The sequence below is a fragment of the Mustela putorius genome, unplaced genomic scaffold (assembly GCF_011764305.1).
Source record: "Mustela putorius furo isolate JIRA1106 unplaced genomic scaffold, ASM1176430v1.1 tig00537227_pilon_pilon_pilon, whole genome shotgun sequence".
NCBI classification, from domain to species: domain Eukaryota; kingdom Metazoa; phylum Chordata; class Mammalia; order Carnivora; family Mustelidae; genus Mustela; species Mustela putorius.
This window is the reverse complement of record NW_025422368.1, coordinates 37,234,233-37,260,820: the sequence shown is the minus strand read 5'-3', so window position 1 is coordinate 37,260,820 and position 26,588 is coordinate 37,234,233. Positions and strand designations below refer to the sequence as shown.

Below are 26,588 nucleotides of genomic sequence, written 5' to 3'. Positions count from 1 at the left end.
TATACCTTATATACCACAATATTTTGATGAATTAACAATTTATTTCAATTAATAGTTGTATACCTCAATCAGAATATTTCCCATATAATTTACTATGAAAACACTTCAACACTTGTGTTTATATAATTGTTCACATATTGCTGTTTTTTATTGTAAGATTAATTCTTTTAAGGTACAAAATACAAAAGTTCTTAAGAAACTTACGCTTTGGAAGAGAAAGTTGAGTGTTTTGGCCACACAGATGGATTATTATTGCTTTTCTGGGAGACTCCAAGCCATGAAGAAGAAATGAAGAGGCCTAACAAATGCTGTGAGAAAACAAATTTTATTAGACGTCAAATAGAAGCTCTTATATTCATTTGAATTTTGTAGTAACAAAGTTAATTCTTGCCTTATAGAATCTTTCAAATTTTAATGTTACACAGTAGACATGTTATAAAACTACCTTATAAGTAGGAGTAAGAGAAGATAACAAAATTACAAAGATAATAATTTCAGGGTTCTGAAAATTGATAAAAGCTCCATAATTCATGAAATATTTACAGTGGAAAAAAAACCCTAGATATTCAAGTAAGAAACATTTTATTTGTTGCTTAGGATTGTTATTGTCTGGGATTGCTTTGTTGCTCCCCACCTGCCCACCTCAGCTCAATGATCAAGACAAGTGGTAGTTTTTACAGTTTGGAGAAGCTGCAGAAAGCACTGGTGTTGGTGCCACAGGAGACTTGATGAGCAGTGGGGAAGAGAGTGAGAGAGCCCATCGACTTTTCAGCTCAATGTGATTATTCTGCTTGGTAATGAGAAAAATGTATACTTTTACTAGTCTGAGGTTGTGGTTTTGTGTCAAGAACTGTGATGCCCCCCCATAAATATAATTTTGTGTCAATCACTGTGCCCCCCCCATAAATATAATAAGAAGGTATGATGAAGTGTGACTGAAGAGATAACATGAGCTCTCTACACACTCCTGACTGATGGAAAATATGTGCTTGGGGAGAGGAGACCAAAAATTAAAAAGATCCTAGTAGAAAGTAAATGTGAAGAAGATTTAAGAACTGCTATAAAGTTATGAGGACTCTCCACACATGTGTGCGTGTGTGTGCACACACACATTCATACACACACACACACACACACACACACACATCACCTGAGAGAGGGTGGAAGTCCTAGTGACTTGTGGCATTTTAACACAGTCTTTAAAAAAAAAATAGTGGTTGACATCTAAGCTAAAAATCACAAGGATCATACCCAGGAGGATAGGTTAAAAAATAAAAATAAACAAGATGAATATGGAAATACTAAACAAAAATATCAGGAGACCAACTTTAGATAAGTTGGTTTATGCAAACTTGTAAGTTTATGCAACTTACAAGAAAATAATAAATCTAAGAAAAATGAAATTGAATGTTCACTAAGCTACATTATCAAAAATGTCTTTCAAAAAATTAAAAAATGGGGCAGCTGGGTGGCTTATTCGGTTAAGCAACTCTTTTTTTTTTTAAGTTAACATTTCTTTTTTTTTTTTAATTTCTTTTCAGCGTAACTGTATTCATTGTTTTTGCACCACACCCAGTGCTCCATGCAATCCGTGCCTTCTCTAATACCCACCACCTGGTTCCCCCAACCTCCCACCCTCTGCCCCTTCAAACCCCTCAGATTGTTTTTCAGAGTCCATAGTCTCTCATGGTTCACCTCCCCTTCCAATTTCCCTCAACTCCCTTCTCCTCTCCATCTCCCTTGTCTTCCATGCTATTTGTTATGCTCCACAAATAAGTAAAACCATAGGATAACTGACTCTCTCTGCTTGACTTATTTCACTTAGCAGTGAGACTCTTCCAGTCTCATCCATGTTGCTACAAAAGTTGGGTATTCATCCTTTCTGATGGAATCATAATACTCCATAGTGTATATGGACCACATCTTCCTTATCTATTCGTCCATTGAAGAGCATTTTGGTTCTTTCCACAGTTTGGCGACCGTGGCCATTGCTGCTATAAACTTTGGGGTACAGATGGCCCTTCTTTTCACTACATCTGTATCTTTGGGGTAAATACCCAGGAGTGCAATGGCAGGGTCATAGGGAAGCTCTATTTTTAATTTCTTGAGGAATCTCCGCACTGTTCTCCAAAGAGGCTGCACCAACTTGCATTCCCACCAACAGTGGAAGAGGGTTCTTTCTCCACATCCTCTCCAACACATGGTGTTTCCTGTCTTGCTAATTTCGGCCATTCTAACTGGTGTAAGGTGATATCTCAATTTGAATCTCCCTGATGGCTAGTGATAATGTTCATCATCACTAGCGATTAAGCAACTAACTCTTGATTTTGGCTCAGGTCGTGATCTCAGGGTCCTGGGATCAATCCCCACATCAAGTTCCACGCTTAGCATGGAGTGTGCTGGGGTTTTTCTCTGTCCTCTCCCTCTGCTCCTCCCGCTATTTGCACTCTCTTTATCTCTCTTGCTCTGTCTCTAAAATAAGATAAATATATCTTTAAAGGAATTAATACATACAAAGCCCATGAAAATATCTTCCATGCTAAGAGAAAGCATATGCCAACAGAAATTTCTACTGGGATAAGATGTTACATTTATTAGAAAAAAAGTATTTTAGGGGCGCCTGGGTGGCTCAGTTGCTTAACCATTGCCTTCAGCTCAGGTCAGTATCCCAGAGTCCTGTGATTGAGTTCCATATCAGGCTTCCCCTGCTCTACAGGGAGCCTGCTTCTCCTTCTCCTTCTCCTTCTGCCTGCCACTCCCCCTGCTTGTGTTCTCTCTCTTTCTCTCTGTCAAATAACAAAATCTTGAAAAAATTATTTTAAAGTGATATTTACAAATATATGTAAATTATAAAGAAACAGTGTTCAAATAATTAAGTGAATATATGATGGCAGCAATATAAGAGTAACAAGTATCAACAGAATAATAAAAATATATGAATAAACCCCAGAAAATTCTGAGTTTATGAATACATATTTGAAATGAAAAGTTCACTTATTAGCTTTACAGAATATGTGATATGCAGAAGAAAAAGTTGGTGAAATTGAGAAAGGTATAACAGAATTTATTCATCCTATAGAATGAGAGAAAAAAATTAATAGAGTTCATAGATCTTCAAAAGAGCTTCAGGAAATCCAGAAGATCTGAGTACAAACTGAGAACCACAGAGACAGAAAAAAAGCAGAACAACAATATTAAGTCACAATGAACAAAAAACTTATTAAATACCACTTTAAAAATATTTATGGAAACCACAGGCTAGAGAACTAATAGGATGATTACATACAAATCCACATCTCAAGATGTCATAATGATACCACCAAAAATCATTTTCAAACACAAAGTAATGCTCTTGAGGGAACAGGATGGATTATGAGGTGACTTAAGTCAGTGTGAACATCAGGGAATGGGTGATAATATCCTCCACCTCTAGCAGCCTTAGACCACATTATCTACCACAGAATCCATATCTGCCCTGTGCCACTTCCAGCCGGTGATGGGAGAAGAATTAGGCACAAACAAGTCAGCTGCAAGAGACTGGGAGCAGCGGACAACAGTCGAAAAGGACTGCTGCCAGTCTCTTGCAGCTGACTTGTTTGTGCCTAATTTTTCTCTCGTTGCCGGCTGGAAGCGGCAAGTGGCGCCTGAACAGGGACCAGACCAGACCCGATCTGATCAGAAATAAAACAGGAGAAGAAGCCCCAACGTGAGTTTTGCACAGCTGTGCCATTTTCCCACTGGTGGGTTGTGGGCCATTATCGCAGGGTATGGGTAATCTAGAGAGCAGAAACGGTTATCGCCTTTATGTTTATTTATTGAGAAGGCTCCAGAAAGCGGGAGGAGCAAAAGTCAGCGAGGGCCAACTTATGGAGCTTTTAAAGGTAATTAAAGAACATTGCTCCTGGTTCCCTGTATTAGGGACTTTAGATTTACAAACATGGGAAAAAGTAGGTCACGAATTAAAACCTTTGTATACTAAAGGAAAGCAAATTCCAGTTACTATATGGCCTACTTGGACCCTCATTCGCTCCGTTTTGGAGCCTTTACAAACCCCTGATTCGGAGAGCGATAATGAATGTTCAGGAGAAAGTGAAAAAGAGGAACGTGAACATGCCATCCAGGAGGAGAAAGAAACTATTAAGGCCACCAGAAAGAAATATAGAAAGGAGGAAACAACTCCTCCTCCTCCAATAACAGAACAAAAGGTGCCCACGGCACTGTCGCCAACAGCTCTGCTGTTCTATAAGAAGGCACCATTTAATGAAAAAGATGAAAAGTACATGCTATCTGCTGTTCAGAAAGGCCTCCTTGAAGCACAGTGAGCGGGAGACCTAGATGTCTTACATTTTAATTTCCCAGTTATTATTACAGAACATGTTGTTCCAGGACATGATCCTAACAACCCTAATGGTATATGTCCTAACAACCCTAATGGTATCTATGAGGCCAAGCATGAGCAATTTCCCTTCAAATTATTGAAGAAACTAAAACAGGCAGTACAAAACTATGGGGCAAATTTTTCATTTACAATGGGAATCATTCAAGGCATCGCAGAAGGCAATCGACTTATTCCGACGGATTGGTCATTGCTAGCAAGAACAGTTCTATCTCCAAGTGAGTTCTTGCAGTTCAAAACATGGTGGCAAGATCAAGCAGAAATAGCAGCTGCCCATAATAGAGCTTATAACATTCCTATTTCCATAGAACAGCTCATGGGTCTTGGACCATGGGCCCAGGTTCAAGACCAGGTATTAATGAATGATCAAGCTGTTGAGCAGCTCTGGCGTTGCTGTTTGAGAGCATGGGAAAGAATAGAATCTCAGGGAGATAAATGCTCTTCTTTTCAAAAAGTGGTACAGGGTCCAAGAGAGCCCTATACTGATTTTATTGCAAGATTACAGAGGCTGTCAGAAGACAGATAAATAATCTTGAGGCTGAGGATACCATTATGCAACTGTTGGCTTATGAGAATGCTAATTCTGATTGTAAGAAGTTGCTAGCACCCTTTAAAGGCAAGGGAACATTGACAGATTATATTAAGCTATGCCAAGGAGTAGGAACAGAAACCTATAAAGCTGATTTGTTAGCTCAAGAAATGGCTGCTCTGACCACAGGAAAATTTAAAGGACAGTGTTTCAACTGTGGGCAAGCAGGGCATACTAAAGCTCAGTGTAGGCAAAGAGGAAAATTCCCTCTGCAAAATGTAAAATAAAACACCTGGTCTCTGTATGTAATGTAAAAAGGGAAACCATTGGGCGAGTCAGTGTCGTTCTAGAGTTGGCAAGGATGGATACCCCTTTCAGGGAAACTTATTTCAGTGCAAGCCCTCAGCCCCGAAAAACAAGAGGGCCAATTCTGCCATAACACCCAGCTTTCAGACAAATGTATCATTTTAAATTTATTACATGCCCCACCTGGTAGTGCTGGATTAGATCTCCCCATCCCCAGAGATGATCTTTTAATGCCTACCAAGCTTTCCGTTAAAATTCTAATTAACATTTATGGCCCTCTATCAAAGGGGACCACTGGGTTACTTTTGGGAAGATCAAGCCTTACTTTAAAGTGAGTGCTAGTTCATACTGGTGTTATTGATTCAGATTATACTGGTGAAATTTCAGTGGTGTTAACTACTGTGGCGCCATACCGTTTTCAAAAAGGAGACTGCATTGCTCAGTTGTTGCTTTTACCCTATCTCTGGGGTCAATCTAAAAATAAATAAAGAAACTCCGATGGGTTTGGGTGTACTGGAAAGGCAGGAGCATATTTGACTGAGAAAATATATCAAGAAGACCAATTTGTCATCTTAAAATACAAGGAAAGAAATTTTCAGGTCTAATTGATACTGGAGCTGATGTGTCTATCATAAGCTCATTACACTGGCCTAAGAAATGGCCATGCAATTCCTCTCCTGTTACTATTATAGGATTAGGACAGACTGGCAATGTGCATCAAAGCGCCAGTATTCTTTTCTGTGAAGGCCCCGAGGGTCAAAAGGGTTATCTACAGCCATATATTGTAGACTTACCCATTAACATTTGGGGGCGAGACTTACTAAGTCAATGGGAAGCCTCTCTGGTTTTACCTTCCCCTAAGCAGGATTCCCAGATTTTTCACTGAGAGCCACTGCTCCTGAACCCATTAAGTTAAATTGGAAGGATGACAAACCGGTTTGGGTGGAGCAGTGGCCCTTACCACAAGAGAAATTACTTATTTTGCAAGCCTTCGTGGAGGAACAGATAGAAAAAGGACATATTGAAGGATCTCATAGTCCTTGGAATTCGTCAGTTTTTGTTATTAGGAAAAAAATCAGGGAAATGGAGACTTTTAACAGACCTATGTGCAGTTAATTCTACTATCTAACCCATGGGGTCTCTCCAACCTGGATTGCCTTCGACTAATCTAGTCCCACATGAATGATCAATAGTAATCATAGATATACAGGGTTGCTTTTATACTATACCACTTGCTAAGGAAGACTGTCCTCGTTTTGCTTTTACTATTCCCAGTATAAATTTAAAAGAACCAGCCAAACGATATCAGTGGAAAGTTCTTCCACAAGGAATGCTGAATAGCCCCACTATCTGTCAGGAGTATGACAAAACTTATACAGACAGTTAGAGATCAATTTCCACAAGTTTATCTTATCCATTGTATGGATGATATATTATGTTCAGCCTCCGATAACATGCAATTGCAGGATGCATTTAGAATGCTTCAAATGCAATTTGAGAAATACAAACTAATTATAGCTCCAGAAAAAATACAAGTTACCACACCTTTCTCGTATTTGGGGTTCATTATGGACAGGACGTCAGTTAAACCCCAAAAAGTTCAAATCCGTAGAGATAAAATTACAACCTTGAATGATTTGCAAAAGTTATTGGGAAACATTAATTGGATAAGACCTAAAATTGGAATTTCCACATATGCTTTACAGCATCTTTTTGCCTCTTTAAAGGGGGATCCTAATTTAAACAGCCCCAGGACCCTATCAAAAGAGGCTTTAAAAGAATTACGGTTTGTTGAAAGCCAGATTCATTCAATGCAAACGGACAGAGTTCAACCTGGAATACTGATAAATCTTCTCATTTTTCATACCCCACATACACCCACTGGATTAATTATCCAGGAAAAATTAATTGTAGAATGGATCTTTCTCCCAAATAATACTGTTAAAACACTCATTATCTATATAGACCATATTGGCAGTATTATTCAATTAGGAAGGAAAAGAACTCGGCAAATACAGGGTTATCATCCACAGGTTATTGTTCTGCCTTTATATAAGGCACAAATTGAAATTGCATTCCAAAATAATTTAAACTGGCAAATTGTTCTTAGTGGCTTTACTGGAGACATTTCTTCTCATTATCCCTCTTTACCTATTGTTTCCTTTTTAGAATTACTTCTAAAATCCAATAACAGATGCCCCTACTTACTCTTCTGATGGCTCTGTTAAAGGTAAAGCTTGTTATTATGGTCCTACTTGGAAAGTCATATCTACTACTGGTCTTTCAGCGCAAAAATCAGAATTAATGGTGGTTATTGCATTGTTTCAAGATATTTCTTCTGCATTTAATCTGCCATCTGATCTGTTATATACAGTGTATGTTTTGCAGCTATTGAAACTGCTACTATTTCTACTTCTGATGTCTCCCTCCATTCATTATTTTATCATTTGCAATCCCTTATTCACCAGTGCTCTGCTCCTTTTTATGCTACTCATATCTGAAGTCACACTGGCCTTCCAGGGCCATTAGCTAGAGGTAATGAAATAGCTGATTCTCTCATTTGCTCAGCTTTTCAGGAAGCCTCCAATTTTCACTGTCTTACGCATGTTAATCAAAAAGGACTTCGGCATAAATTCCCTATTATTAAGGAGCAAGAAATTCTTTTTTTTTTTTAAAGATTTTATTTATTTTTTTGACAGACAGAAATCACAAGTAGGCAGAGAGGCAGGCAGAGAGAGAGGGGGAAGCAGGCTCCCCACTGAGCAGAGAGCCTGATGCGGGGCTCGATCCCAGGACCCTGGGATCATGACCTGAGCCGAAGGCAGAGGCTTTAACCCACTGAGCCACCCAGGCGCCCCAGGAGCAAGAAATTCTATTGTCCCCTCCTGCCCTTCTTGTGCTGCCATCAATCTGCCTACACAGCCAGCGGGTATCAACCCATGAGGTATAACAGCCAATGAGATATGTCAGATGGATGTTACATCCCTTCATTTGGGAAACAATCTTTTGTTCGTGTCACTATAGACACATACTCCGCTTCATATGGGCTACAGCTCAAACAGGAGAAACTGCTGCACATGTTATCAGACATCTCCACTCTGCTTTTGCAGTCATGGGAATGCTTAAAGCCATAAAAACTGATAATGCACCTGCTTATGTTTCCTATAAGTTACAGTCCTTCTTTAAACTATGAAATATTAAACATTCCACTGGCATCCCATATAATCCTCAAGGTCAAGGAACTGTCAAACGGGCTAATCAAATATTAAAATTACAGCTTCATAAACATAAGAAAATACATGGTTCTCCTCAAGAGGTATTAGCGCAACTTTTATTTACTCTTAATTTTTTGAATCGTGATGATAAAAACACTGCAGCAATAGAAAGACATAAAAATATATGTTTATAAAAAATTAAAAATTAAAAAAAAAAGAAAGACATTTTAGTAAACTAAAACAAGATAAAATTTATCTTCCAATCTGGTGGAAAAATATTACTTCTAATCAATGGCTCCCTCGTAACTTAGTTACCTGGGGAAAGGGATATGCATGTGTATTACCCAATGAGGCTGTCGAGCCCATGTGGGTGCCCTCTTGTTTTATAAAGGTTCGTCATGAACAAGAAGTTCAAATTCGAACCGGTCTCACCTATCATCAACTTCGAGAATCTCACCTTAAAGAACACTCAGGTCACGTTACCTGGGACAGACAGAGCAAAGATTCCAACTTGGGGCCAGATAAAGAAACTGACCAAGAAAGCAGAGGAAGTTCTGGAGAGTGAGCAACATCCTCTCACCCCTAACAACATGGTGGTAACTATTATGGCTCTCATCACGGTAGCCGTAAGTCATCCTGGATGTTATGCACAAATAAATAACTTTACTTATTGGGCTTATATATCCAATTTTCTTCTGCTCTGTCCAGTAGAGTGGGGAGAAGATACATACCAATTTATTTGAATGCTTCAAAATGGGTACCTGGAATTTTGGATCCTAGATTGCCTCTATTGCCCTTAGAGGAGGGAACAAATATTAATCTTACTTTTGGATATCAGAATAGGCCAATATGTATTGGCAATCATTCCAGTTGTCTTGTCCCTGCACACTATTTCAGACAGGAGGGGGTAACCTCAGCCAAAGAAACACAAAGCCGCAGGTCCTACATCCTCTATGGAACCAAACTTCAAAATACACCCAGACACATAGTTCATGTATATTCGTTTTGATAAGGGTGCCAAGTCCATTCAATAGGGAAAGGATGGAATCTCTCATAAATGATGCTGGGAAATTTACTATCCACATGCAAAAGAATGAAGGTGGAGGTTACCATTTACACTATGCACAAAAATTGACTCAAAATGGACTGAAGACTTAATCCTAAGATGTAAAACTATGACATTTCTTAAAGAGATCATGGAGAAAAGTAAACATCATATTAGGCAATGATTTCTTGGGTATATCACCAAAATCATAGACTACAAAGGAAAAGCTCACTGTAGGCAAATGTAGAACATCAAAACATTTTTGTGCATCAAAGGGCATGACCAAAGCAATGAAAAGACATAATGGGGAAAAATGTTTGCAAATCATACATCAGACAGGGGTTCACATCCAAAATATATAAGGAATCCTACAGGTTAGTAACAAAAACAAAACCAAATAACCCAATTAAAAAATGGGCAAAAGAATTAAATACGCATTTTGTCCATGAAAATAAAAAGTAAAAAGGCTTATGAAAAGATGTTCAGTATCCCTAATGATCAGATAAATGCAAATAAAAACCACAATGAGATATTTCTTCATACTCCGTAGGATGGAATCTATCAAAGAAAAAAAGTGTCAGTGAGAAGGTGGAAAAAGAGGACCCTTGTACACTGTTGGAAGTACAAACTGGTCAGCCATTATGAAGAAGAGTATGGAACTTCTTGAAGAAATTAAAATAGGATTACCATATGAATCAGCAATCCCACATGTAGGAAAATATCTAAAAGAATTGGAAGCAAGATCTCAAAGAGCTCTCTGGGCACCCATGCTCACTGCTGCATTATTCATAAAAGCCAAGTGGTAGAAGCAGGCCACGTGCCCTCTGAGGGAGGCAGGAATCAAGAAAACATAGGACACACATAACATAATAATATTCAACCTTAAAAAGGAAGGAAATCCTATCACATGGGTGAAACTGCAGGCTGTTATGCTCAGTGAAATAAGCCAGTCTCCCTCTCTCTCTCTCTCTCACACACACACACACACAAAATACATGATTCCACTTATATGAAGTATCTAAAGCAGTCAAGCTGAGAGAAACAGAAAGAAGAATGGTGGTTGAGGGTAAAGTACAGAAGGGAAATTATTGTTTAATGAGTAGAGAGTTCCAGTTTGAGAAGGCGAAAGTTCTAGGGATCTGTTGGGCAACAATGTGAATATACTTGTCACTCCTAAACTGTGTGCTTAAAGTTGGTGAAAATGTGTGGTATATTTAAATGTAATGTAAGATGTGAGAGAGTGTATGGTTCCCACCATATGACAGCATGGAAAAAAACAAAACTCTGGAGACATTGAAAATCGGTTAATGGTGTTTTGTGGGGAAGGGAGGATGGATAGGTGGAGCACAAAGGATTCAAAGCAACAAAACTATTCTGTATAACTTCACAATGGTTGGTACTTGTCAGTACATATTTCTTCAAACTCATAAACTGCACAATATCAAGAGATACCTCAAAGTACACTATGGCCTTTGCATGACAATGAGGTGTCAATATATTTTTATTAACTGTATTAAAAGAACCACTCCACTGAGGGATACGGAAAATGAGGAAGTCTACTCACTGTGGGTGTACAGACTCAAAGACAGTAGGAGAACACAAGAAATCTCTGTGCTTTGTCTCTGATTTCCTGTGAACCTAAAACTGCACTAAGAAAACAGCATATTTCTTAACATGAATAATGTGGTAAATTTTACATTATGTGGTTTTTTTTTTTGCTACAATTTATAAAATAAAAGGCAAATATGCAAAAAGGGTGATCTTGACAACAGGCGGAGAAAACTAATTCTTATATTTAGGAAAATAACAATATGATTAACAGGTGAATTCTCAACAGTAACAAGGAGGAATAAGAGACAAGGCAGGTCAAATCAAGAGCTGAAATATGAAAAGAAGAAGAAAGAAAACAACTTCTCTCCCACACAAAACCCCCATATAAACACACAAAAAGAAAAAGACTTTTCAGATATGTATTGTAAATTCAGCAAAACCATCTTTCAAAAAAGAGGGTGCATAGAGGCACCTTGAGTGTGGGTCTCATGATTTTTGGCTCGAATTATGATATCAGGGTCCTGGGATTGAGTTCCATGATAAGCTCCTTGCTCAGTGGGAACTCTGCTTGAGGATTTTTCTCCCTCTCGCTCTGCCCTCCCACATTCACACTTGCTCCCTCTCCTTCTCTGTCAAATAAATAAACAAATCTCTAAAAAGGAATAGAGGGTGCATAAAGACCCCAGGACACAAAACTTAAGAAAATTTCTACTTAGTAGACCTGCTATCCAAAAATATTCTTCAAGTTAAATGCAAATGATGGCAGATGGTAATGCATATACATGAGAAGGAATAGATCAGCAGAAATAGTATGTTGGTAAATTTTAAAATATGTTTATGTATTTCAACTCTTAATTGCTTTAAAGGATAAGATTATTTAAAGCCATCATTATAACAATATATAGTTGGATGTATATCATATACCTTATTATTTTTAGCATTTGTTAATTTTTTTGTGTAAAGTCACCTTAAATGCTTCATTTCAAATCATTAACATGAAATCATGAACAGAGTGTAGGAAAACACATGCATGATGGGTGTTCAGAAACCAGTACTAGCTCGCTTCAGTACAACATGGTTGGAAGTACATGTTTTCCAATCTTTCTGAAAGTAGAGTGTTCAATGAAACATTTCCAAATGTTGTAAATATTGTCTATGTTGAAATGGTGTAAATAGAAGAAGCAATTACCATTATTATACATGGAAAATTTGTTCAGCATTCCCTGATCCAAAAAATAACTTCTCAGGTTTTTCTTATACTTTAAGACACATTTTGCTAATGCATGCATAAAATAAATTGAAATGAAGCATAGATGCTGAAAAACACCATTCAAAGTTATGCTTGATACTGAGATGCTGAGTATCGTTTCTTAGGAAGGAACCTGATGGGGTCCCTCTCACTACTTGGGGTGTGTGCTGCCTCTGTAACAGCAAACCCAGCACTGAACACAATTTTCATTTTTTGCCGTTTTCCCTAAAAACAAAAATCCCCTTCAGATTTCTGTTGCTCGGGAAAAACTGCCACTAACATAGGTCTTTCATAAAAGCAAAGTGACATTACACAAATTTTTGATAAGTTGAGGTATACCTGTAATAATTAGGATCAGGAAATGGGTTATGTTACTGTTCATTTAATATATCTTATCAGAATTTAGTCAGAATTCATTTGAAGTAGATGGCGACCAGTTAATAACATGTGTGTAAAGAGTCCCATCAGTAAGATGGAGAACTAGAATGTCCCAATGTTTATCTGTCTCACAACAAACAATAAGAATAATTACTAAACAGCTTCAAACTAAATACAACTCAGGAAAATCTCTAAACCAAAAACCAGCAAGAAACCTGATAGAGTTCAAAAGTCCAGGATGACGCCATAGAGAGTAAAGCAAGAATTTTGACTGTATCACCGAACCCTTTAGCTGAGAGTGATTGAGCCCTGCAGGAATCCCCTCAGAGGAAGTCACCACATGGAGAGAAAGAGAGCGGGAGACTCCAGGAAGTTTCACCTTTAGGGACGTCTGTGGCTTTTGCATCAAAAGTGCCCACCAATGCTGATCCTGATTGATGGAACACCCCAGAGGGCCTTACACTGCATCTACCCCAGAGGCTGGAGCTGTTGCTACTGCGAGACATGACTTCAGGGACCCTAGTTGTTACTCTTAGGTTTGGGCAGATGCTGCTGCTGTGCTGAGTCCCATCCACTGGGTCCATGTCAAGCGTCTGGGTCTTCACTGTAAAGGTGCTCCTGCTGCTCTGAACCACACCCCTATCCCAGGCTTGGACTCTGAACTGCCATTGCTAATACCAGGTTGCTGCTACTTGGACATTTTCCTTCACCTAGTTTAAGGCAGTTTAAGTGACCCATCATTGCTAGTGGCAAGCTCCGACTGTCTTGACCCCATCTTTTAGGTGCCCATAGCAGGGCTCTGAGTCCTTATTACTGATACCATACTGCCGCATCCCAAGACACTCAGTTCTCATTTCACAACCTAAACTACCATTGCAAGAGCTCCATCCCAGCTCCCTCAGTCCTGACACATGGCTATGACTGGCCAGCACTCAGTCAAGGTGTAATCTAACATAATCATTGTGATCATACTGCAATACACAGTGTATCAAATGAACACAATGTATGTCTAAAATACATAGAATGCATTATGTAAACTATATCTCAATAAAACCAGACATAAGCTATATTTGTGATACCTACACCAACTACCAAGGAAATAGTTTAAGAATATAGCTAAGACATTAATAGAAGAATTAAAATGGAACACTAAAATAATATATATTTAATTCAAAAGATATCACATAATGTGGAAGAAACCAAGAGATTAATACATAATAAATAACAAATGTCAGACTTAAATCCAACTAGCCCAATATTCACATTAATGTAAATTAAATAAATATTCTAATGAAAATATAGAAGTTGTCATCCCAAACAAAAAAGGAAGATCCATCTATATACTTTCTGTAACAGACACACTTTAGAATCAAAAGCACAAATAGGTGTAAGAAAAGATTAGAAAAATATACCCCTGACAAACAGTAACTGTGTATGTGAGCAAAGAGGGCTATCTTAATACCTAAGTAGCTGTTAAAATAAGAAATATTATTAGAAATTAAAAGAAACATTTCAACATGTTAAGGCTCTCAATATAAGAGGAAGATAAAGCAATGATAAACATAGATTATTCACCTGACAACAGAATCCAAGCCTCAAACACATGAAATAGAAAGTGACAGATTTGGAAGGATAAATAATTCAATGAGCATAGTTGAAGATTTAAAAGCTCTTCTGTCAGTAGTGAGAGAACAGCTAGTCAGAAACTCAGGAACCCTATGGAAGTCTGTTCTGTAAGAACCGGTTTTACATAACTGACATGTATAGAAAGGGGTCTAGGTCATAAACAGGGATGGAAATTTTCAAAGTATAGTGTCTGAAGACAAAGGAACATTAGAAGCAACAACAGAAGGAAATATGGGCTATTTTCAAACGTGGAAAAAGATACATTTCTGAAAAATCTCCAGTTCAAGGGTGAAATCTTTGAAAATACCCTTTACTGGATGATACTAACCTAAGAATACATCAAAACCTTATGTAGGATTGAATGTAGTGTTTAGAGACAATTTGTAGCTTTGTCATTTACACTCAAAAGAAAAAAATGTTATAAAATGCCTGGTCTGAAGAGTTCCCTTTCAAGAAAATATAAAGAAAAGAACCAATTAGAACTACAGAGAAAGAAATAATAACATACATTTAGCTGAAAGATGATTGTGAGGTATGTATAGTAGAATAACTCAGGGAAGCCTCGAATGGATCAATACCCAAATATCCAAGGGCATCAGCAATAGGATGGATAAATACTTTGTAGTAGAATCAGGCAATAGATCAGAAATGAGTTTGGACAATTTGGAAACTTCATGCAACTCTATGGATGAATTGCACAAGTTTAGCTTCTCTTGAAAATATCAAAAATAAACTCTGCATACTATATGGTTCCATTTATATAAATGTCTTTTTTTAAATACAGGTAAGAACTTGAAAGGGACAATTTGCAGTGCTGCTAAAATTAATTTACACATTGCTGGTGATGGTGACACTTGAAAATGCAGCCATCAGGTGGCAAGTGTCCCATGGGCATCCATCTGTAAGTACATTATATCACAATAAAATTACCACAAGAGAATATTATGAAAACGTGCACAACTATTTAAAACGGGATTTTAAGTGAGGGGGTGGAAAAGAATTTACCATGCTAATGGACATCAGAAGAAAGCAGGAGTGGCAATCCTTATATCAGATCAATTAGATTTTAAGCCAAAGACTATAATAAGAGATGAGGAAGGACACTATATCATACTCAAAGGGTCTGTCCAACAAGAAGATCTAACAATTTTAAATATCTATGCCCCCAATATGGGAGCAGCCAACTATATAAACCAATTAATAACAAAATCAAAGAAACACATCAACAATAATACAATAATAGTAGGGGACTTTAATACTCCCCTCACTGAAATGGACAGGTCATCCAAGCAAAAGATCAGCAAGGAAATAAAGGCCTTAAATGACACACTGGACCAGATGGACATCACAGATATATTCAGAATATTTCATCCCAAAGCAACAGAATACACATTCTTCTCTAGTGCACATGGAACATTCTCCAGAATAGATCACATCCTCGGTCCTAAATCAGGACTCAACCGGTATCAAAAGATTGGGATCATTCCCTGCATATTTTCAGACCACAATGCTCTAAAGCTAGAACTCAACCACAAAAGGAAGTTTGGAAAGAACCCAAATACATGGAGACTAAACAGTATCCTTCTAAAGAATGAATGGGTCAACCGGGAAATTAAAGAAGAATTGAAAAAAATCATGGAAACAAATGATAATGAAAATACAACGGTTCAAAATCTGTGGGACACAACAAAGGCAGTCCTGAGAGGAAAATATATAGCGGTACAAGCCTTTCTCAAGAAACAAGAAAGGTCTCAGGTACACAACCTAACCCTACACCTAAAGGAGCTGGAGAAAGAACAAGAAAGAAACCCTAAGCCCAGCAGGAGAAGAGAAATCATAAAGATCAGAGCAGAAATCAATGAAATAGAAACCAAAAAAACAATAGAACAAATCAACGAAACTAGGAGCTGGTTCTTTGAAAGAATTAATAAAATTGATAAACCCCTGGCCCGACTTATCAAAAAGAAAAGAGAAAGGACCCAAATAAATAAAATCATGAATGAAAGAGGAGAGATCACAACTAACACCAAAGAAATACAAACTATTATAAGAACATACTATGAGCAACTCTACGGCAATAAATTTGACAATCTGGAAGAAATGGATGCATTCCTAGAAACATATAAACTACCACAACTGAACCAGGAAGAAATAGAAAGCCTGAACAGACCCATAACCAGTAAGGAGATTGAAACAGTCATTAAAAATCTCCAAACAAACAAAAGCCCAGGGCCAGACGGCTTCCCGGGGGAATTCTACCAAACATTTAAAGAAGAACTAATTCCTATTCTCCTGAAACTGTTCCAAAAAAATAGAAATGGAAGGAAAACTTCCAAACTCATTTTATGAGGCCAGCATCACCTTGATCCCAAAACCAGACAAGGATCCCACCAAAAAAGAGAGCTATAGACCGATATCCTTGATGAACACAGATGCGAAAATACTCAACAAAATACTAGCCAATAGGATTCAACAGTACATTAAAAAGATTATTCACCACGACCAAGTGGGATTTATTCCAGGGCTGCAAGGTTGGTTCAACATCCGCAAATCAGTCAATGTGATACAACACATCAATAAAAGAAAGAACAAGAACCATATGATACTCTCAATAGATGCTGAAAAAGCATTTGACAAAGTACAACATCCCTTCCTGATCAAAACTCTTCAAAGTGTAGGGATAGAGGGCACATACCTCAATAACATCAAAGCCATCTATGAAAAACCCACCGCAAATATCATTCTCAATGGAGAAAAACTGAAAGCTTTTCCGCTAAGGTCAGGAACACGGCAGGGATGTCCATTATCACCACTACTATTCAACATCGTACTAGAGGTCCTAGCCTCAGCAATCAGACAACAAAAGGAAATTAAAGGCATCCAAATCGGCAAAGAAGAAGTCAAATTATCACTCTTCGCAGATGATATGATACTATATGTGGAAAACCCAAAAGACTCCACTCCAAAACTGCTAGAACTTATACAGGAATTCAGTAAAGTGTCAGGATATAAAATCAATGCACAGAAATCAGTTGCATTTCTCTACACCAACAGCAAGACAGAAGAAAGAGATATTAAGGAGTCAATCCCATTTACAATTGCATCCAAAACCATAAGATACCTAGGAATAAACCTAACCAAAGAGACACAGAATCTATACTCAGAAAACTATAAAGTACTCATGAAAGAAATTGAGGAAGACACAAAGAAATGGAAAAATGTTCCATGCTCCTGGATTGGAAGAATAAATATTGTGAAAATGTCTATGCTACCTAAAGCAATCTACACATTTAATGCAATTCCTATCAAAGTACCATCCATCTTTTTCAAAGAAATGGAACAAATAATTCTAAAATTTATATGGAACCAGAAAAGACCTCGAATAGCCAAAGGGATATTGAAAAAGAAAGCCAACGTTGGTGGCATCACAATTCCGGACTTCAAGCTCTATTACAAAGCTGTCATCATCAAGACAGCATGGTACTGGCACAAAAACAGACACATAGATCAATGGAACAGAATAGAGAGCCCAGAAATAGACCCTCAAATCTATGGTCAACTAATCTTCGACAAAGCAGGAAAGAATGTCCAATGGAAAAAAGACAGCCTTTTCAATAAATGGTGCTGGGAAAATTGGACAGCCACATGCAGAAAAATGAAATTGGACCATTTCCTTACACCACACACAAAAATAGACTCAAAATGGATGAAGGACCTCAATGTACGAAAGGAATCCATCAAAATCCTTGAGGAGAACACGGGCAGCAACCTCTTCGACCTCTGCCGCAGCAACATCTTCCTAGGAACAACGCAAAAGGCAAGGGAAGCAAGGGAAAAAATGAACTACTGGGATTTCATCAAGATCAAAAGCTTTTGCACAGCAAAGGAAACAGTTAACAAAATCAAAAGACAACTGACAGAATGGGAGAAGATATTTGCAAACGACATATCAGATAAAGGACTAGTGTCCAGAATCTATAAAGAACTTAGCAAACTCAACACCCAAAGAACAAATAATCCAATCAAGAAATGGGCAGAAGACATGAACAGACATTTCTGCAAAGAAGACATCCAGATGGCGAACAGACACATGAAAAAGTGCTCCATATCACTCGGCATCAGGGAAATACAAATCAAAACCACAATGAGATATCACCTCACACCAGTCAGAATGGCTAAAATCAACAAGTCAGGAAATGACAGATGCTGGCGAGGATGCGGAGAAAGGGGAACCCTCCTACACTGTTGGTGGGAATGCAAGCTGGTGCAGCCACTCTGGAAAACAGCATGGAGGTTCCTCAAAATGTTGAAAATAGAACTGCCCTATGACCCAGCAATTGCACTATTGGGTATTTACCCTAAAGATACAAATGTAGTGGTCCAAAGGGACACATGCACCCGAATGTTTATAGCAGCAATGTCCACAATAGCCAAACTATGGAAAGAACCTAGATGTCCATCAACAGATGAATGGATCAAGAAGAGGTGGTATATATACACAATGGAATACTATGCAGCCATCAAAAGAAATGAAGTCTTGCCATTTGCAACAACATGGATGGAACTAGAGCGTATCATGCTTAGCGAAATAAGTCAAGCAGAGAAAGACAACTATCATATGATCTCCCTGATATGAGGAAGTGGTGATGCAACATGGGGGCTTAAGTGGGTAGAAGAAGAATAAATGAAACAAGTTGGGATTGGGAGGGAGACAAACCATAAGTGACTCTTGATCTCACAAAACAAACTGAGGTTGCCGGGGGAAGGGGGTTTGGGAGAAGGGGGTGGGATTATGGACATTGGGGAGGGTATGTGATTTGGTGAGTGCTGTGAAGTGTGTAAGCCTGGTGATTCACAGACCTGTACCCCAGGGGATAAAAATATATGTTTATAAAAAATAAAAAATTAAAAAAAAAATAAAAATAAAACGGGATTTTCATAAAATTGAAAAAATCCTAGAAATACAACTTGTGAAGACTGAAACAAAAAGAAATAAAAATATCAAGTGTCTTATAACTTCTAATACATTTTTATCTGTCATTCTGAAAGCTTTCCACACTCAGTGACAGAATATTGAGATGTTTATGAATGAAGAAAATGTAAGGCAATTAAAAACCAAAGACCCCTTGTAGGGTAGAAAAAGAAGCTAATAGAATATGTGATATGTGCATTTTTTTTGGACTCCTATGTTTTTTTTAATTTATTTTTTATTTTCAGCATAACAGTATTCATTATTTTTGATGGGAATATTTAAAAAATGAAATTATGTGTCAGTGGCAATAATAAATATATTCAGACAATATATAAAAATAATGGATTATGACATAAGTAGATTTATTAAAGCAATACCATCCTGGATTTACATTTACAATTCCATCAGCTTAGTCTGTCATATTAGCAGAGTAAACAAGGTCAAATAATGTGACATCTGTGGTGCAAAAGGCTACAGATAAAACTAATGTTCATTCTTTTTATTTTTTTATTTTTTTAATATAATTTTTTATTTTTTATAAACATATATTTTTATCCCCAGGGGTACAGGTCTGTGAATCACCAGGTTTACACACTTCACAGCACTCACCAAAACACATACCCTCCCCAATGTCCATAATACCACCCCCTTCTCCCAAACCCCCTCCCCCCAGCAACCCTCAGTTTGTTTTGTGAGATTAAGAGTCACTTATGGTTTGTCTCCCTCCCAATCCCATCTTCTTTCATTTATTCTTCTCGTACCCACTTAAGCCCCCATGTTGCATCACCACTTCCTAATGTTCATTCTTAATTTTAAAATATCTTTACAAAGATAGAAATAAATATGAAATGATTCAATGATCCAGAATATATATGATAACTCTGAAAAAGAACTATTATAAACCCACTGTTTAAAAAAGAGGTTGTTTTTAAAGTGTGATATTGACATAAAAATACATAATGATATTAATAAAATAGATTATAAAGTGCAAAACTATACCCACATACAAATGGAATGCAGGTTTCAACAACATTGCAGTCATTCAGTGGAGAAAGTAAGTTTTTTCAGCATATGTTGTGAAAACAATGGAGTATCAATATTACTAATAAATATATACTTTATACTATGTACAAAAATATTAAAAATTGATCATCCTTAAGTGTAAATGATAAAATTTCAAGAAGATGGATGAGAAAAAAATGCCTGACCTAAAACTGGGCAGACATTTCTCAGAACACCAAAAATATGATCCATGAAAGAATAAATTGATGAAGCGTGGCTCATCAGGATAATTTCTACTTTTTGAAGAGAAAAGAAAGACAAGTCATAGACTTGGAGGAAATATTTGTATATCATACATCTAGTAAAAAGCCTTGCTGTCAAGATATAAAAAGAATTCTCAAAATACAGTAACAGAAACTAAAAATAAAATAAGCAAAATATTTCAAGAAATGACTTCATCAAAAAATGTGTATGGGTGGCAAATGAGTACAGTGAAAGAAGTCCAACAATATTAGTCTTAGGAAAATTCATATTAAAACATCTGTAGATCAGACGTCCTCTTCCTTCTACTGAATATTGCTAAAACCCCTGGACTTTACATACAGGACAACATACGAAGATTCAGAAAGATGATGAGAAAGCAGATAGACCTGCACACTTCAGACCCAAGGAATGACATGGCAATGAGCTCCCTAGAATTTCTCTTTCTTTTAGATGTCCCAGTCTGGTGCCAGAGAGGCTGACAACTCACAGACCCACGGGGTACAGGCAACAGCCCTCAAAATATTTTTTTCTCTCTAGCAAAATAATGGAAGAAATGCATGCTAGAAAGACAGAAAAGTTTTAGACTAGTGCATTATCTCAATCAAATGCTTCAACTGTCCAGGAAAAATACTGCTCAGGAATGCAGGTGAATTATAGCATTCTCTGAAAAAGGAAAACTAAGAAAATGTGTCACCACCAGACTCACTCTGAATGAATTGCTAAAGGGAAATATCTAAACAGAAATTAAACAATGAAAGAAGAAATCTTGGATCATCAGGAAGAAAGGGACAATAAATTAAAGAATAGAACTACCATTAGGGCTAATGGACTTTCCTTCACCTCCTGTGATGTCTAAATTGTTTGATATTTGAAGCAAAATCATCGGTTGAAGCAAAATTATAACATCCATGATTCTCAGCATAAGTAGAGAAATATTTAAGACAATTTTAGTATAAATGGGACACAGTAAAGTACATAACAGAAAGTAAGGCTTTACATTTTACTGAGAGTGTTGTGGGTTGTGTAGACTGTGTAGACTGATATATGTGTATACAATTACCCATATAAACATATCTAATACCTATACTACTTATATAAAGTATGTTAGAGCATATATGGATGTATATTTATAACTTTATATGGATGTATAATTAAAGCTTTTATAAATTTAAATTTTTAAGTTTTAAAGATTTTTAAGTTTTAAGATAAAGTTTTAAAGTTTTTATCCACTTGGATCTTCTTAATTAGGTCATGACATAGAAAAGTATAACCTTCACTTTTATCTCATAGCATCGTAAATACATCACTAAAAATAAATTCCAATTGGATCATAAACCTTAAATACAGTTTAAAAAATAAAGAAATAAAGAAAAAGGTAAATCCAGGAAAGTCATGTAGGAAATTATATTCACGAACTTTGACTAACTTCTGAAATCAGTCCAAAGTACTCACTAACACCCAAATGATAAATTGGGTGATGGTAACATTATTTTTTTTTAAATTTAAATTTAATTGGCCAAGGTATAGTACATCATTAGTTTTTTTATTAAAATTCTGATCATAAAAAAACTTCAGTAAGAGTAAAAATGCAAGTCACAGTTATTTTCATCTCATAAACTCAAACAAGTGCTCATATCTAAAAGCATGATGAAAACTAATAAGGGAAAAGAAACACCATTTGGGAGAAATGGGCAAGGAATACACACAGGGATATAATGCTGTATTTCTACATTATTATTTTATTATGACAAAACATTTCTATTCCCTAATTATATTATATACTAAGTCATTATGTATAATAAATTATAAATATAATATATGGAAAAAATAGAAAAGGCTTTTCATAAAATAATTATTCATAGTGCTTTCATACTAAAGAGGAACTAAAATTCTGAGACTAGCTTTTAGAAGGTCCTATTCATATTAGACAGCAGTGAGCATTCATAAACTCTAGACAAATGCAATGGTATAGATGGATTACAATATCATGTGAGAGTGAAAGGAGACACCCATAAAAATACATACTCCATTATCCCATTGATGTAAGGTCTGAAAATAAACAAAGTTATTTCACATTATTAAAATGGGGAGGGCTGAGGCACCTGGGTGGCTCAGTGGGTTAAGCCTTTGCCCTCGGCTCAGGTCATGATCTCAGGGTCCTGGGATCGAGCCCGGCATCGGGAATCTCTGCTCAGCAGGAAGCCTGCTTCTCTTTCTCTCTCTCTCTGCCTGCCTTGTGATCTCTCTGTTTGTCAAATAAATAAATAAAAATCTTTTTAAAAATGGGTAGGGCTGATAGAGGCTTTAAACTTCTAATTCATGCTCTGATTTATAATTGCATGGTTCTAACTACTTTGTGAACAAGTTGCACAATCATATGTTTAGTTTCCTTGACATGTGATAAAATTAAACAATAAAGTTATTTCAGGAAAAAGAGCATTTATAGAAGCAGGGTTTTCTATGAAAAGCAAGAACTGGTAATTGTCAAGTGTACAATAAAAATTTAAAAATATAAATAAAATATCACAGAGTTAAACTATGGAATAGTAACAGACTTTAAATAAGCTAGAAATACATACACGAAGATGGATGAACTCTAAAATATAATATTAATTGATAAGCTTTTAATAAAATTTGGAAACATCTGAAATCTTACCAATTCTTCTTCATCCTCTATGGAGAACAGGGTAGAGTTCTCCAAAGCGCAGGCCGACAAACTCTCATTCCATGATTTTCTTTCGGTGCTAATGTAATAGCAATTGTTGGAATATGTCATCCACTCTTTTGGACAATGACCACAGTAATATGCTGGACAAAAATTATAAGATATTCTCCAAAAAGGTTCAAATATTAAAAAATGCAAATTGACAACTGACATATGTATACACATGTGTATATAACATATCCATGATCCCTCACAAGCTGGCAAAAATAAAACAAAATACACACGTGATACACTCAGAAGAGTGAGGCTTTTGCCCTAATATATGTGCTCATATAGAGCAAATACACACACACACACACACACACACACACACACAAAATCTCTAAATGTCTTTTGAGTACTGAATAAAACAACTGTTTTGGAATTGTAGAATGGTTTATCTTTTATCATGCTATAGCAGGAGGAAATTTAAGATAATCAATAACTATGGGTATGATGATTTTGTAATTTTTTAAAGGTTTTATTTATTTATTTTATATATTTTAGTTTTTTAAAAGATTTTATTTATTTGTCAGAGAGAGAGCAAACAGAAGCAGGGCAGTGGCATGAGGAGGAAGAGGCAGGTTCCCCATGAAGCAGGAAGCCTGATGCTGAACTGGATCCCAGGACCCTGAGATATGACCTGAGCAGCTGTTAAGGCTGATACTTAACCAGCTGAGCAGCTGTTAAGGCTGATACTTAACCAGCTGAGCAGCTGTTAAGGCTGATACTTAACCAGCTGAGCCACCCAGGCATTCCATGGGTATGGTGATTTTAAATAGTATTTCATCATACTGTTTCATAAGTAATAGAAGTAATAATAATAAGTAATAATAAGTAACAATAAGCAATACTTTCCTATAATTATTATTTCTGAGAGTTTATTACATGATTTTCTAATTTGTTTTCCTCAAAAGAATCAATTATCAGGGGTGCCTGAGTGGCTCCGTGGGTTAAGCTCTGTCTTTGGCTCAGGTCATGATATCAGGGTCCTGGGATTAAGCCCACATCAGGCTCTTTGCTCAGCAGGGAGCCTGCCTCCCCCTCTCTGCCTGCCTCTCTGCCTACTTGTGATCTCTGTCTGTCAAATAAATAAATAAAAATTAAAAAAAAGAATCAATTACCATCTTTTCCTAACCTAAGATAGAGATAAAATAGAAATTATACTAATAACAGAATTTTGAAAATTTTGTACCTTTCTGGATCCTAGTTTCCAGGGATGTTTTGTTCTGTTTCGGTCCTTCAGTAACTAGAAAAATTAAAGCAATACTCATACAAACTTAATATTAAACTAAATAAAACAGAATGATTTGAGTTTCTTGGTTTGAAAGTTGGTATATTGTTTAGAATTAGAAAATTCTATAATAAAATTGATTTTACCAGTAAGTGGTTAATGAAGTAATGAACATGTTGGGGGAAAAAACTCAAAAGCTTAAAGAACCAAAGCTCACCACTTTTTACAGCATTTTGTTCAAACAATCTCAAGAAGTAATTTGTATGTCTCTATAAGTTGCCTCCTATAACTTGCTTTTGAGGTATGAAGTCTGAATATATAATACTCCCTATAATTATTCTATTATTTCTACGTTTGGCAAATTCAGAGTAACCATTCCACACTGAAAGCACACATGCATTAAAATGAGATAAGACAATACCATAGTACTGTGCAATATTTCGATTTACTGATGATCATTAAAGTGAAAAATTCTCTTTTAGACATTCAAACACTTACTTACTGGGAGTAACCGCTATTGTGACCATAGTGGACATTAAGATAAGGCAAATGATCCCCAGGACCCCAGCAATGAGCTTCCCTGGACATAAAGGTAAACAGTTGGAAGAGAAATGAAAATAATGAGAAAGGATGGGCAGAAATAATCTTTTAGGAACTGTACATACAAGAGAACCAACAAGATGCGCAGAGAATCATATAAAAACTTTCACTCCAAACCCATTATAATCTTCTCAGAATGTAACATTTCTGTGGCAGTAAATTTATTACCTCAGGAGATGTTGGTAAAGATTACAAATTACAACAAAACTGGAACAAAGTTAGTCTTCAGATATCAATTACAACACTATATTGCAACTTCAAGCTCTGATCTTCAGAAATGAAAAATAGGTGTCATTCCCCACTCATTCTCTGCACTTCTACTGCCCAACTGCACATCATAGTACATATACTACAGTTATACTGTGTGTGTATTACATGTTTTACCTTTGCAATGGGAGTTCTCGCTGTTCCTTTGAGGATTCTGAGAAGCATTTTGAAGATTTGAAGCGTCTTGAAGAGTTAATTCTGCATATGTTATTTCCTGCTCAGTTTCTGAAATAGGACTTTTAGTGCCCTTAGCTTTCACTTGCTGTCTTTTGGAACCCTTAACCTGACTGAGTTCTGCATAGGTAACTCCTTGGTTATTCATCTCTGCAGCTGCGTGGTGTCAGGCACAGGGCTGAATGGGACTGTACTGAAGGACTTGATGAACAGTGTATGTGATGAAAAGATTGCTGAGATAGTCACAGTGGGTGGAGTGTGTGGTGACTGGTAGTACTCATTTGCTGTTGAACAATGTAAAATCTGGTACTAATTTTCTTAGAGCATTTCATGATATAATAAGTTATTTTTACAATGATATTCTATGCTTGACACAATAGTATTAGTTGGAAAAGTGTAAAGCAATAAATTAGTGAAGAGGAAAAGAATTCAGGAATAATATTGTCCTTATTAGTTTAAGGTCAGAATCCCCTAAAACATTTCAACATTATTAGAATAACTGGTTTAAAATTAAAATGCCAAATTAGAAAAAAAAAAAGTGCTGCATCAATTTTGGGGGGCAATTTTTATATCAGGTGTTGGTTAAAAATTGGTATTCTGAGATTGGGAATACAAGTTTAGTACATATAGGAATTTCCTGGAGTAAATTACTTTTATTTCAACAATTACATTTCTTTACCTAAAAGGTAATGCAGCCCCATCAAGTGAACTCTTATTTTGAATAATTATGGAGTTCTGAGAAATCATTAAATTTTAAAAGAAAGATTTTATATGTCACATGACACATTAAACTTTTCCAAAACCTGAACCATATTGAAAACAAAACAAAACAAAACAAAAAAACCCATATACATATTTAAAGATTATATTTATTTACTTGAGAGATAGAGAGTGTTTGTGTGAACATAGAAGAGAGGGAGAAGCAGACTCCTTGCAGAGCAGAAAGCCTGACACTGGACTCGCTCCCAGGACCCTGAGATCATGACCTGAGCCAAAGGCAGATGGTTAATCAGTTGACTGAGTCACACAGGTGCCCCCAAACCCGTATTTTTAAAAAGCACTTATTAACCCAGAAG

General features: G+C 36.6%; 1 protein-coding gene across 3 annotated transcripts in view; it reads right to left on the bottom strand.

The window, feature by feature from the left end:
• Positions 1-26,303, bottom strand: part of LOC101692724 (NKG2-A/NKG2-B type II integral membrane protein) — a 28,026-nt gene extending 1,723 nt beyond the window's left edge. Inside the window, exons 1-5 of one of the 3 annotated variants that reach the window (XM_045073074.1) lie at positions 25,456-26,011; positions 24,974-25,051; positions 24,433-24,486; positions 23,190-23,341; positions 205-308 (exon numbers count right to left, since the gene is read on the bottom strand). In XM_045073074.1, the coding sequence (XP_044929009.1) occupies positions 205-308; positions 23,190-23,341; positions 24,433-24,486; positions 24,974-25,051; positions 25,456-25,660 (593 nt within the window). In that variant the 5' untranslated portion in view covers positions 25,661-26,011. Of the gene's footprint in view, positions 1-204; positions 309-23,189; positions 23,342-24,432; positions 24,487-24,973; positions 25,052-25,455 lie in introns of all 3 variants that reach the window. The other 2 variants (XM_013049552.2, XM_045073075.1) reach the window with 2 other exon arrangements.
• Positions 26,304-26,588: the final 285 nt, after the last annotated feature.